The following is a 15,182-nucleotide window of genomic DNA, read 5'->3' on the forward strand; positions in this document are numbered from 1 at the left end:
GACTCTGCACTTATGCAAAAATGTCCTCATACATAGGCAATTTACACGACCTATGTCCAAACATAGGGAGATCAAAACAGGGTATTACAGCCCCCAAAGACATGCCCCTAGAGGGAAACCAACCAACCACCATAACAACAGGTTCTGATAAAAGTAAAGGAATTTCATTTTATCCTGTACCCTTTCAAATGCCCATTTAAATATTAATTTCATTACAATCATATTTTAGTTGGGATCAAGGTAAAAAGTTGAGTTACCCTTGACTCTGCACTTATGCAAAAATGTCCTCATACATAGGCAATTTACACAACCCGTGTCCAAACATAGGGAAATCAAAACAGGGTATTACAGCCCCCAAAGACATGCCCCTAGAAGGAAACCAACCAACCACCATAACAACAGGTTCTGACAAAAGTAAAGGAATTTGATTTTATCCTGTACTCTTTCAAATGCAAAATGCCAAGAGACCAAAATAGAGCAATAATGTTAATAGTAAAGGATAAGATCGGAGACTAAAATAATAACCATGGTACATAATGTGATGTCAGAAACACTAGAAGAGTATGTTGGATGTAAGAATTCATATTTAGCATGTAGTACAAATCTTAGGTAAGTTGATTTACAATCACACTATTTTATAACCTACAAATCAGAACACTTCACACTTATGAACACCCACCACATCTTGATATTTAGTATAACTTTGTGTATATTACTATTTTAGTCAAGTCATTGAGTAGAGTACGCATAATATTTGATAATGAGGAGCATTTATCATAGGTTTACATACTTGTTTGCACGAAGTAGAATTCGCCTTTCAAGAAGAACAGCAGTAAAAAGTCGAATTAGGTTGTCAACATCCAAGCACTGCACCAGTGGATGAAAAGGAATCTGCATTCAAAGTAGCAATTGAATCCAGCAGCACCATCTGAAATAAATAAGCGAAAAAAATGACCATAAATAACATTACTATTAACATCTAACAGAGGTGCAACACCAACTGAACGCTTTGTAAGCATGAACAAGACAAGAAATGTTACCACCTGCTATCAAAATAAAAGAAACCTTGGTGATAAAGGAAGAAAACATACATCAGCATGAGGAAGTCCATCCTTGGGAGGTACCTCCACGGAGAGAAGAGTATTCTCTATAGAAAATAAAATGCAGTTCTTTCCTGGACTTGGTAGAGGAACGTTAAGAACCAAATGCATCACAATTTCCCATATTGGCTTGCTGCGAAAAAAGGAAAAACATGTCAAATCTGCAATCTACAGAAAGTATGCCTCGCTCTTAGGCCACAAATGAAATATACAAAATAGTTTATACATAAGCCATCACATATAATATGGGATATTTGTAGGTAAGAAAAGACTGGCCCACCATAAATTTGAGTTTCAAACCAAAAGAAAAACTCGTTTGGATTAACAGCAGATAGCATTGAAAGAAAACTGGACAATTCACAGATGTAAAAGTTTTTATTATTATAATATTTCATTTTTTTAAATCACTATTAATTCATCAAGCAGTAAACAATATTCTTCGACCCACAGACCTGGCACACAACACATTCCATTCTTCAGATAAATGATCAAAAATTTGCTTATGATCACAAGCCCTTCCTTGGGCAGCAGATGTAAATGCTAAGAGATAGCAAAGATATTTCTGTTTCAAAATAATTTACAAAAATATTTTCTATGCTTGCCAGAAATGAGAGATGGGGAACAAAACAAAATATGGGTTCAAAATGGCAAACAGAAATTCAAGGGTTTCACAATTATACACGTTTCAGGGTTCATTTAATAGTAAATACATATGAAAATCTATGTTTTGAAATTTTTATGCACACAGAAGTCCACTTTTTCCCAAACCACAACAACATTCTCTAGTAACAGGATTATACTAAATTAACCTTGGTTTTAAAACAAAACAACCTTCATTGAGTATGCCTCATTTTTCCTTCCATATTACAATTTACTTCTGAACCATCCTAAACATTTCAAATTATATTTTCTCAAACAATCATTAAATTTCTTTATGCTCATAATTGAGTACAATGGATTCACTTGCATGAACATTTTGCTGATAAATAGGACCAGATTAAAAAGAACCCATAAAATACAAAAGGTAGCTATTGAAACTATATGGATGAATAGGTCATGATTCTGAATTTTCACTTAGAGTTTGACAGTTTGTCCACGCATAGTCTTCACAAACAGCACCATAAATTTACTTAGTATACAACACAGTGTTTACAAACTTCGATCTGTTCTTTCAGACAATTTAAAAATTGATTATTTGTCTTTCCAAATGGCCTCATAGCATTAGATCAAAACAGATTGCAAAGCACTTCTCGGTACTCAATTGACTTCCCTACTTACCTTTCTCTATAATGCAGTAAGAGGTACTACAGTTATAATTTCCTACTTCATTACAAGTTACAACATACCAGCAAGGTTATGTACCGGCAGTTCTTATGAGGAATTAACAATTATAGCTAACAGTGCCTTTCATGCAGTTCTCCACATTAAAATACAGAGAAGATAAAACAACTTAACAAATGCAGTTGTCTCAATACAACTCTGTAGACTGTATAGCAAAAGAGCAGGTTGTATAAAGGAAGAGAAAGCAGTGACAGATTCACTCAAAAGAGAGTTAGCCTTAAAAAAACAACCAATATTGGAGAAAAAAATAGATCCCATGGAGCAGAAAAGCAAAAATGTAGAATAATCAGATGTTTTTGCCAAAAAAGAAAAGAATAGTAGTGGTGAGAAAAAAATAGAGAACAGGCCAAAACGGAAAATGTATCACTAGATAGATAAGATAAAATAATTATATTAGTGTCCAAATCAAATGCAAATCCATAGGACAGATGAAGTTCAAATAAGACTGAAAAGAGAGGCAAAATAAGGCTCTGATACCAACTTATAGATGCAAATAAGGGAAAAATGAAGGAGAGAAGAAGAAATGCTCCAAGAAGAGGTTGTGTCTTTATAATGCTTGTTATGAACCTATTACCAACGATAGACAAAAAAACATTGAATATACCAAATTCAGAAGAGAACCACAACTCCAGAGTATAAATGTAAAGACAAGTTGCTATTCAGAGAATTATAAATAATGAGGCCTATGCGTCGTGTCTCAGATTCAGTAACTTCTCAGTGCAGCAATGTACAAACTAGAGGTCAAACAGAAAGGTGTTAATGTAATCTAACAGTCACTCATACATAGAGGATAAAAATCATACATGTTGAATGGTGTTCTCATTGATGCCAACATCAGTCCTTGAATGCTCTTAATATTTGTCTAGTTTGCATCGATTGGAAGCTCCACAGATCAAGAAGCCCAGGAAAGCCCTAGAAGCCCCGCACTTGTTGAAGATGCTGAGGATGCAGATCAATGATTTTGCTTGGGAAACCATCATCACTTGATGTTCCTCATCATGCCGATTCTAATAGCACGTGGCATGCCACGAGGCTTATCATGGTTTGGGAGATATGAGTGATCAAAGATTGGTGCCCCAGCTTGTGGTCAAAATCCCCAACAAAAGGATGATGTGGCAGCTCGTCATTAGACATTCAATTAACTCATGGGCATGAAAGAATTTTCATGATTATTATTGAATTATTATGATTATTCAAGGATTTACATGAAGTTTTATTAAATCAAATTGGTCCAAAATTAAATCAATTTGTGGATCAAAGTTTTTGGCTCCAAAGCAAAATTCAAATTTCAAATTGAAATCTTTTGGCTTCCCTCCAATATGCACAAGTCAGCTTCAATCAAAGTGGCTCCTTTATCACCATAAAAGGATGCTCGACTTCTCATCAAGGACAAGCACTTGAACACGATTTTTCTGAGATTATCTCTGTGGCCTGAAAGAGTCCTGAAGATCATAAGAAGAAGGTCAATTTCTGAAAGATTTCTGGGTTAAAACTTTTGTTTTCGGCTATGGTTTTTCCTTAGGTATAGCTATGATCGTTTGGCCTCTTTTGAAGTAGACCCTAAAGTTCGCTTTCTCTTCCAGAATACATATCTTAGACGTTGATCCCTCTATCACATGGACGTGAGACCTGGTACCGATTTGTTGACAAAATTGTAGCATCCAACAAGCCTATGGTTCTATATAGCTTAATGTTGCAAAGTGTTGAGAAACCAAAAGGGCAATGATTATAGAGATTTCTCTTTACTTGATAACTGCTTGTGATGTCCTTTTACTTATTAGTTTTGTTACTTATTATTATGTGTGAATCATCAAACAGCTACAAAGACAAGAAGAACAAGATCACAGAATATAGGCTGCAAGCCAAGGCCAAAACCTCTCTACTTGAGAGAAAAACCCGCAAATCTCCTCTCTTCCTTATCAATTCTTCAATTGACAAATTCCAATACCTTAAGACTGACTTCAGAACCCTCCTAGACCAAGACCAACCTCTACGGATGATGTGCTAACCTTGATCCTGTCAAACCCAGTCAAATCTCTTCCAGTAGAACTTCTTCGACCTCCAACTGCAAAAATTCTGCCCCCCCCAGCAGTTGTTGTTGCCGCACATGTGAGCTACAATCTACCTATTGAGCCCTCCTTTGACCTTCGCTTGAATTTTCCTCAATTCAGGTGTATGAGGATTACCCGTGGTGACCTTCGCTTGACCTACTTGTCTCCTTTTCTCCAAGATCGAACTTGAAGATAGAAACCCTAGGTCTGCTGCAGAAACCCTAGTTCTCCTTACAACGTGTGAGAGAAAATTATCCCAAACACAAATCTCCTACGTCCTCCTTTCCTTCATTGCCTTCTTCTTCCTCTTCCTTCACTAGAATGAGCGGTGAGTGAATGTGTTTCAAGTAGGACAAGTTCTCTTCTATTTATAGGCTCTTCAAGGGTGGATGTGGCTCTTCTGTAGGCCGACTGCCATCTGCCAAGCCGACTTAGTCTTGGAGGGTATTCCAACACTTCTAAAGACAAATATTTTTTCTTTACAAGTTACAATGTGCCGGATGGTGTCTTCAACTTATGAAAATGACTCTTTTGACTTCTTGACCTGAGACAAACAGTACAAGCCCTCAATGGATGCTTGACCTATAAAATAAAAGACCTTGAGCATGAAACCCATGCTCCAAAAATAATAATAATAATTTTTTTTTCATTTTACAATTTACAAGAATCAAAGGTACATTTCATACTTATGAACACCGAACCTAGTTACACATTTTTCAACACTCCATCTTAACGAGGGAGGTATTCGTAAGAGGACATGGACATTCTCAATCTGAAGAGATCTCATAAGAAGAGTCGGATTGGTAACCCATTTGTCTAGCATCATATCGACCAGCATTATCACATAGCAAGGTCTTAACTAGCAGCTCTATCTCTCCACAAGATCAGAGCACAATGTTGGCGAGACCAATGATTTATAGACACAATCATCATTGTCTCTCAAGGTGCATACTCCACCCAGGTGTTCACCGAGTATGACATTCTTGTTAGAAAATCAGAAAGGCGGAAAGATTTTCTTATTCTTGATAATTACTTGTGATGTTTCTTATTACTACGATTCTTTATATCTTCTTTCCTTTAGTTCATCAAGCAATTACCAAAGCAACATCACATAAACAATATACACCACATGTAGGCACTATGCCAGGGCAAAACCCCCCTCGATGGGAAAACCCAGTCAAGTAATTCTTCCTTTCAATAGTATTCTTTGAGACTCTTCACCCTAGACCAAGACAAGACCTTCCCTCTACACCAAGTCAACTTCCCAGAATTTCGACCCCTTTCCAACAACTTCGACTAGGCAGCAGCTTCCAGCAACAAAGAAACTTGGAAGACTTTGATCTCCCAATCCAGGAACACGAAACAGAGAGAGAGAGGCACCAAAATTTCGATTTTTCCTTTCTCCTTAGACTTCTCCAAACTCGTACTCACTTCGGCTTCCCGACAACAAACTTCGCATTTTTCCTAGCTACAAGAGATATCGAACTTCTTGTGAGAGAGTGATGCTCCAAATGAATTCGATGTGCTTGTATTTATAGGCTCCATGTGAGGTCGAATAGGCTCCTTAGGCCGACTTGATCTTCTTCTAGGCTAACATGGTGTGGAGGATACATAAATCATATTTGACTCAATATTTAACATTTTTACATGATTCAAAAGCCCAAAAAGGGTCTCTTTAAATGTACAATGACTCTATTGACTCAGAATAAATCCTAGAAGTCCTCAATGGGGACTTTGACCTAAAACATGGTGACCCAAGCATGAAACCCATGCTTTAATAAGACAATAATAATAATAAATATTATTTTCTTTATTCTTTTGACAAGTACATTTCATGATGACTCAAATACTTGAAATGAAGTTCGAACATAGTTACATTTTCCAACACTCCCTCTTAACTAGGGAGGTATTCATCATATACAAATACAATGGAAGATCTCAAACTATATGAACCATGAAAAACTTTAGGCACCGTAATGTCATGGACTAGATTCCTGACCAGGACAATCTATCTATTGGTCTTTCAATAATTTAGGCACCGCAATGCCACTGACTAGATTCCTGACTAGGGCAATCTATCCATTGTTCTCTCAAATATTTAGGCACCGCAATGCCATGGACTAGATTCCTGACCAAGGCAATCTATCTGGGTGGGAATAAGATGGACTCAAGCTTTCAGCCTCTCTAGGTACCATCAAGCTTACTTGCTAACCACCAACCCAAAGATCCAGGTGTGTATCCAAAAACAGAACTCTATAACCAACACCACCTTTTCCAACTTCGGGACCTAGACATCAACACAAAGTGTTAGCGAGATGTCTTCCCAGTCAATGCTTCACTCACAAAGCCTCAACACTCCTAGATCCAGCAGATCAAGGATAACCAATCTCTCCCAATCAATCTGATTGGTAACCAACATGTTATCAACACCTTCAAGAGATTCACCTGTACAAACACAACCCTAATCAATAACATATGTACATAATCGAATACAAACCTTCGGGGTCATCCAGACAACTTGATGTTGCTTCTCAACTTTCCATAGTAGGACTATCAACCGAATCTTTAACAGAAGATTCCTCAATCATATACTTACTTTCCTACTTCTCATGTAGCAACATATCCTCCGAAATTCATTAATTAAAACCAAGTTATGCCTCCCCTCTCAACCAGGAAGCACCTCTTCATCCGGACTCCCTCTTAATCTTAGGGAGATCTCTTCTATGCAAATTTCCTCTAAGAGATCAACTTCTTCTTTTTGCCATCGAAGAATCTTTCGCGACTTCCAACCATTTCATCAGAGTTATTATCATCCTCATCATGCTTGTCACATCGAGCATCTTCACCAAGTTGAAGACTATGTACCTGCACTACTTAGATAGCAAGTACAACCAAATCTATAGAAGCATTAAGTTAGCCATATCAAAATCACGGAAGCATTTCAACTTTATACATATCAGATACCCAGACTTAAACAAGAGACATATACTCTTCAACACCTTGCTAGGGACTTTGTCATAAACCCTAGACTACTTAACAACTTTCATTCCATCTAAAGTTTCAATGTTTCTTCCAAAGGTATGACATACCTCACTTTAACATATAGCAAACCCTAGAAACAATTTAAACAAATATAAAGCATCCAACAACCTTTCAAAATTCATATGTTAGACTTCTCACTAGGGTTTCATACAAATTCTAGATTTCATACAGAAGAATCAATCAAAGTCAATCACAGCTTAGTCATTAAAATGACCAGCTTCTACTACGGTTAGTTGCAAACCTTAGATTTCTGATCAACCATCAAATCCAACCAAAACTCATATTTCAACAATCTTACACAAATCTCAAATTATCAAATTGCCATCACACATCAAAGATTTTTACTTCTACTAAGGTTCAACTCCAAAACCCTAGAACTCCATTTTCACAATCTCAACAATCATTAAATAGATCTCATATTGTTATACCACACATACTAGACAATTTACTTTCTACTAGGGTTTAGCTACAAAACCCTAAATTTCCAAATATTATCATTCAGATTAAGGGTTATGATTCAGAGGAGTTGAGAGAGCACACTACATCAGTGAGAGGCTTAATGTATCTTGTTCCGGCAGTTTGGTTGTCATAGTTCTTGACACCAAGTCCCAGTTGTTTAGTCTTGAATTAGTGGGATGCATGAGGGCCATTATCATTGGTACGGGAGCCCTAGACCATTGTATTACAATTTGTTAATATAACAAAGTTGTGCAGTTTAAAATTGTAAAAAGTTGTCTATATTTGTGCACGTGTTGATTTTCTGCTATTTATTGTTCCGTTGTGCAAAGTAGTTTGTTGCGATACTTGGATTGGTAGTGTTAGTGATTCTAAGATTCTAACCTAGACTCCAGTATTGTGGGAAAACAACACACCATCTCTTATAGAATGAGCATGCGAGTGTACATAGTAAATGACCTAAAATAGAAGATGTACTGAAAAGTAAGTGTCAGGCCAGGAGGTAACTCCTCAAATAAATTATGTTTCTTCCTTAAGATTACTCATGGTTATATACAGGAGGGAGTGACTCTTGGGCTTCACCTCTCGATGACTCTTCATTTCCATTATTTACTATTTACATTATTTACAGATGTTCACCCAATCCCAATGATTAGGTGTTAACATTCCTCCCCTTAATCTGAAGGGATGTTGGTGAGTTTAAGCACTGTTCTAAATCTTTCGAACTTTTCTCTTCCAAGCGCTATGGTGAAGATGTTTGCAATCTGCTCATTAGTGGAACAATGGCGTAGATGGATTGTCTTGGCCTCAACAAAAGAAAAATCAATAAAAAGCAAAAGGCAAAAGAGAGATGGAAAAATAAAGGCCAGGATAACTCATGCATCCACGTATGCTCCCTCCTCACATTCATGTACCCAAGGTGTGGGCTCCCCTTATCGTAGCTCACCTCAATGCAGCAGCAAATTCTTCGACCTTCTCTCTATGCCTTCGGACCTACTTCCTTCGCACATGGGAGAGTATATAACCCTAAATTAGAAACCCAAGAAGAATCTCTTCCTTCACTATCCTTTCTTTGGTCTTCGCTCTTCTCTTCTAGTCCTTTCTTCGCACTTATGCTTGTAGGCTCTACTTCACCGAAATGCTTGCCTCCAAGTGAGGCCGAGTGTGGCTATATATACACGTTGCCTCATGTCCTTTAGGCTAACATGATAATAAGGAAAAGAAACGACATCATCTTCTAGGTTTCTTCATTCGTTGTAGGCCGGCTTGGAGAGGGCTAGTGACAAGGTCTTGGAGGATAAATTTACATAGGCAAGTGTGACTCTTTACAATGTGTAACATGACTTCATTACATGACAATGACTCTTATTCTTTTATGACTAGATGACAAAATTCCTAAAGGCTCTCAATGGGAGCCTTGACTCAAAAAGAAAATCTCTTGCTCATGAAACCCATGATGCAAGCATTACAATAATTTTATTTTTCTTCTTTACATCTCTTTACATAAAATCACAATTACATAAACATTGAACCTAGTTACACTTTTCAACACTCCCTCCTAACTAGGGAGGAATTCATAATGGTACTTGGCATTCTCAATCTGAAGAATTTCTCATAAGAAGAATCAGATTGGTAACTCATTTGTTTAGCATCATATCAACCAGCATTGTTACATAGCAAGGCCTTGACGAACAGGTATATCTCTCCACAAGATCTGAGCTCAATGCTGGCGAGACCAATGATTTGTAGACACTCTCATCATTGTCTCTCTTGGAACATACCCTACCCAGGAACTCATGGTGTGTTCCATGAGGACTATTCTTATATTGGACTCCCCAACCCTCAAAGAATATTGGTCCTCCACGACTATTCTTCTCTCGAATTCCATATCTCATCCTCAAAGAGTATCGGATGCCAAATGATTACCCAATCCTCTCATTCTGTCTTCCCACGTGAAGACCAGAATGATGTGTCTATCTCTCCCTCTCAATTAGGTGAAGATGATGGGACAACCAGCTGCTTGAAGAACTCCTTTCTTTGATGCCATGAATTTCTTCTTTGTTGTGGAGTCTTCAACTTTTGGGACTTCTTCATAGGGCACAGACCATCCATCACTTTCATCCATCAACCATGTCATCATTCCTTTCATTGTAAAGTGATCCATCAATCTTCATCTCCCATTGCTTCATGTTCTGCTACCTTCATCAAGCTTTCTTTTTTGTAAGGTTCTTGCATCCTTCTACATGGTTCTTTATGGAAGACATTCATAGTTCTTCCCTTTGGTAGCCCTGCATAAGTCCATCCAGGTACTAGTTTATAAATAATGAATACTTGAATCATAATTACCTTTGTGATGGTCTTTCATCATGACATCTTCATGTAGGCATCAACATCCTGCATATATGTTGACACATCTCCTAAAGATATGTCTTGTCAAGGGTCTCCATCTTTTTCCATACTTCCATTAGAGTCTTAATATCTTTCTAGGAGATATCATAGTCAGATCTTCTTGGTTTTTCAGATGTTGACTTCCTTTACCATGGTTGCATAGCTTCATAATCTCTTCCTTCCTTTCTCCACACATTTCTTTCCTAGGAGCTTCAGAGTTCCTCAGTTGTAATCAAACACTTCACACTTCCATATGAGGACATATTATGTTGATTTCCTCTAATAAATATGTCATTCATGCATTCTAGCATCCTTTTAAGGGAGGAGATTCTTTTTTTGATCATGTCTTTTAAGAGCCATGATCCGTATGACATGACTTCTATAAAATCAAATGTGAGCATTCATACCTCATTTTTCTTTTGGATCATCCAAACTTTCTGCAGCAGCTACCTTTGAATGAAAGAACTTCATTCCCTTGATCTGCTTCATTGTCATGCTGTCATACCATCATTCTATGAATTCCACAAGATTGGAATTCTTTAAGAAACCCTTGCTTTTGTTCTTGGCCGTTGAATCTTACAATAAAGATTCCATTAGAGAATTTTTAAGGATCTTGCATATCCTACCCTGTAGATGTTTCCTTTTTGACAGATGTATGATAACCTCTTTTTCCAGATGACTTCTATAAATATCACTTGAGCTTTCAATGAGGTTTCCAAGAGCTATACCCTACATAGTTGACTTCCATAGGTTTTGTTCCAGACATCCATCATATTACATATGTCGCGAGCTCTTACTTATAATTCCATTCTCTACTATAATGCATCCTATCTTATTTATCTATAATTTACACAACAAAAGAGTGCCTTTTAGTGAAGGAAATTCTCTTAGTCATAGTAGAGATCTTTCACTTCCTCCTCCTTAGGCTTATTTGTCTCAGGGTCTTCTATTTCTTCAGTAATATGGGCTTCTTCCTTATTTCTCTTGTTATTGTCCCTTTTAAGCTTAGGACAATCTCTTCAATAGTGCCCATATTCTTGACATCCATAGCATTGTACCTTAGCCATGTTCTTCTTCTTCTTTTGAGGACCAAATTTTCCAAACTTTCCTTTTCTTCTTGACATAGCAGCATATGCTTGATTCTGCTCATTTGATCCTACATCAATCTTTGCTTTCAATCTAGTTTCTTCGATCTTACATAGAGACCATAGATCTTGGAATGGAGTAGCTTCTTTCTTTCCATAAATACTTGAAGTAAAGTTACCCCATTCTTCCGGTAGTGCATTTAATACCATTGTTGTCATTTCTCTATCAGACATGACTTCTCCCAGATCTTGCAGTTGATCTCTTATCTCTAAAATCCTCATAAAGTATGAGGCTATTCCATCTTCCTTTGTCATCTTTAGCTTGTAGAGTTCTTGCCTTAATGAGATTACTTCTCTTGCAGTGCTTATGGAAAACAACTCTACCAATTTGTCATATATAGCTTTTGCAGTGTCTAATTTTGATACATATGGGATAAGAGAGTCTTTGATGGATTCTATGAGAATCCTCTAGGCCCTCACTTCCCCCTTCATGAATCTAGCATGTACTTGAGTATCTTCTTTGGTAGGTTGGGTTATTGACCCCTTGATTTGATCCATGACCTCATTCTCAATGAGATTTATGTAAGTTCTTTTCTTCCAAGTAAGGAAGTTTGAAGCCCCAACCAATTTGTTGCTTTCTTTGCAAAAAGACATTTTGAGAGTAGCAGATGAAGTCATAAACTTACTTGAGTGATTGATGCTTGCTTCCTCCTTAATCTTGAGATTGATTGAAGATTACTCCTTGAAGAATTGATGAGAGAGGGCTTGCTTCACGATCCTTCTTGAATGTTCTAGCCTTCTTTCGTTGATGATTTTGGAAATGATTCTAGGGTTTTGGTATGATGAAGATCATGATCTCTTGCTTTATGCTCTTTGACTTGCTTTTCATCCTTCTTTGAAGCTTGATTCTCGTGTGTCTTCTTGCTTGAATACCCCTTCTTGAATTTAGCACCTAAGCTCTGATACCATGTTGAGAAATCTAGGGCATCAATAATTAGGACATTTCTCTTCTTGACAATTGCTTAAGATATATTGTTACTTCTTGGATTATGATCTTCTCTTCGTTATATTATTAATGTGTTCTTTTCATCAAGACAATTACCAAATAAACAATAGAAGACAAGAGACACAGTATGTAGGCTTGTCAGCCAAGGCCAAAACCTCTCACTCTTTGAGAGGAAAACCCAATCAAAAATTCTTCTTATAGATCTTCAATTGACGAATACCAAGACCATGACAAAGACCCTTGACTCTAGTGTCCTCCCAAGACTCTTGTCACTAGCCTTGATGCTCTGCCTCTTCCCTTTCTCAGCTTCTTCTAGATCTTGAACTGCTCTCCTCGGCTTCTTCTAGAGAATCTCAGTCTCTACTCTTCCACACTACTCTTCTCGGCTTCCCTAGAGAATCTCAGTCTCTTAGGTTAACCCTATTTCAGAAACCCTAGAATAATCTATGCTCCTTGATTAGTCTCTTCAAGAGAGAGACCTATTTCTCCTTGGCTTCTTCTTGCGAGATCCTATACCCAAACAAGGTCACCTCAATGCAGCAGCAAATTCTTTGACCTTCTCTCTATGCCTTCGGACCTACTTCCTTCGCACGTGGGAGAGTATATAACCCCAAATCAAAAACCCCAGAAGAATCTCTTCCTTCACTATCCTTACTTTGTTCTTCGCTCTTCTCTTCTAGTCTTTTCTTCGCACTTATGCTTGTAGGTTCTTCTTCACTGAATTGCTTGCCTCTAAGTGAGGCCGAGTGTGGCTATATATACACGTTGCCTCATGTCCTTTAGGTTGACATGATCATAAGGAGGAGAGCTGACATCATCTTCTAGGTTTCTTCATTCGTTGTAGGCCAACTTGGAGAGGGCTAGTGACAAGGTCTTGGAGGATAACTTTACATAGACAAGTGTGACTCTTTACAATGTGTAACATGACTTCATTACATGAAAATGACTTTTATTCTTTTATGACTAGATGACAAAATTCCTAAAGGCTCTCAATGGGAGCCTTGACTCAAAAATAAAATCTCTTGCTCATGAAACCCATGATGCAAGCATTACAATAATTTTATTTTTCTTTACATCTTTTTACATAAAATCACAATTACACATCATTATGAAGATTGAACCTAGTTACAATTCTCAACAGTAATAGGGTTCGGATCCTATAGCAGTCACTTGTATAGGTCTGCGACTCTTGTAAGTTGCTCCAAACACCAATTTCGGACCCCTTTTCCTCAACAAAACCTATGGCCTAACAAATGGAAGAAGAACCTACCTTCACCATGCACAAACAGCTCCCAAAACGTTCCTCTCCTACTCAGCACTGTTGCTGGATGCTTGCGGCCCTCAAATAGTCCTTAAAGGAATCCAAAACAGCCCTCTAAACTTTCGTTGGAGTAGCTCCTCTCCTGCGGCCAAGTTCAAATGTGTCTCCACTTGATTGGATGCACCTTGGATGTGATCTAAGCTCTCACACACCTCCTTTGTTCATATTTTTCTCAAGAGCTTAACAAATTGCCCTTGTGGGCTTGTACAACCTGTCATGAGTGCTACAATAGCCCTAGATGAACTTAATATTACATGTACAAACCCAACAGCCACATAGAAAAAATTATATCTCACATTAGAGACCTCTGATTTGAGTGATTTGCACTGCCCCTTTCTCCCCTAAGGGTTCTCTAACACCTCCATTTGTCAAATCACTCAATGTCCACTTGATTTTGGCCCAACTCTATTGGGTGCAAAACCCCCACGCTTGGGCTTTTAGCCCACAAGATTCTCCACAACCCTCTAGCCTAGGGCTTGGAGCACCTCCAAAGCTACAAATCTCAACATGGTGAGATAATTGAGATGAGGATCAACGAATCTTTAGTCTCCATTCTTTTTTCTGACTCCTTTCATGACAAGTTATTAAAACATGTTTGTAATTTTGTATTTGAGGTTGCTCTTGTGGGGTGCATGTGACTTTGTCCCTAAACATTTTGTGAGTAAAGTGCTTCACAAGTGATAGTTCTTTCCCTCAAGTCCTTAGGGTGTGAAATTGACATCTTCATACTATGTATTAACAACTCTGGAATGAAAGGGAAACACTTTTAGCAACCAATTATTTCTTGCGAATTTGTTTTAAAAATTGATCTGAATATTTTCTCAATTAATTGGCCTCAAGTACATCACCTATCCAATCACTTTTCTTTCTTTCACTCCATGCCCATTAGACTAAAGGTATCAGTCCATGAAACACGTAAAAGGAATCATTTACTTTGTTGTTTTTTGGTATTCTACAACATATATACAACTTTTCATTGCAAATAATGTGGTCATTGCGGTTCTATCGAGTTTACAGGTTGATCCGAAGTTATCAATGATGCATCTTAGGTTGCATTGCTGATCTCCATGATTTTATAGTGTAAATCTGAGTAAACTTAACTATTTCAACAAGTATAGACCACAAATTTGAAGTTTCATTTATGGAATAAGCAAAGTTTATTTACTAAAAAAAAGGGAATCCCCTTTAGGTTAGAATGTACTAGCAAAAAATAACAAGGATTACACGAGGTGTGCAATATTCCTAATGGAAATATACAATGTTAAACAAAGCAAACATAGCAGAAACACACAAAAATTTACAGCACATTTAACAACCAGAAATCTCCATGAACTACGTTGATCCAAGCCATTTTATTAATAAGTAAAAGGGTACAATGTGGTGCTGGAAAGA

General features: G+C 37.5%; 1 protein-coding gene across 2 annotated transcripts in view; it reads right to left on the reverse strand.

Moving 5' to 3' along the window:
* The window catches only part of SCD1 (stomatal cytokinesis defective / SCD1 protein (SCD1)), a 470,752-nt gene that overhangs the window by 381,300 nt on the left and 74,270 nt on the right, over positions 1-15,182 (reverse strand). Inside the window, exons 4-5 of one of the 2 annotated variants that reach the window (XM_089426037.1) lie at positions 1,092-1,233; positions 791-891 (exon numbers count right to left, since the gene is read on the reverse strand). In XM_089426037.1, the coding sequence (XP_089282163.1) occupies positions 791-891; positions 1,092-1,233 (243 nt within the window). Of the gene's footprint in view, positions 1-790; positions 929-1,091; positions 1,234-15,182 lie in introns of those variants that run through there. The other variant, XM_089426039.1, reaches the window with a different exon arrangement.

The sequence above is a fragment of the Pinus tabuliformis genome, chromosome 6 (genome assembly GCF_031772625.1).
Source record: "Pinus tabuliformis cultivar Carrire ecotype Pingquan chromosome 6, CPIR1, whole genome shotgun sequence".
NCBI classification, from domain to species: domain Eukaryota; kingdom Viridiplantae; phylum Streptophyta; class Pinopsida; order Pinales; family Pinaceae; genus Pinus; species Pinus tabuliformis.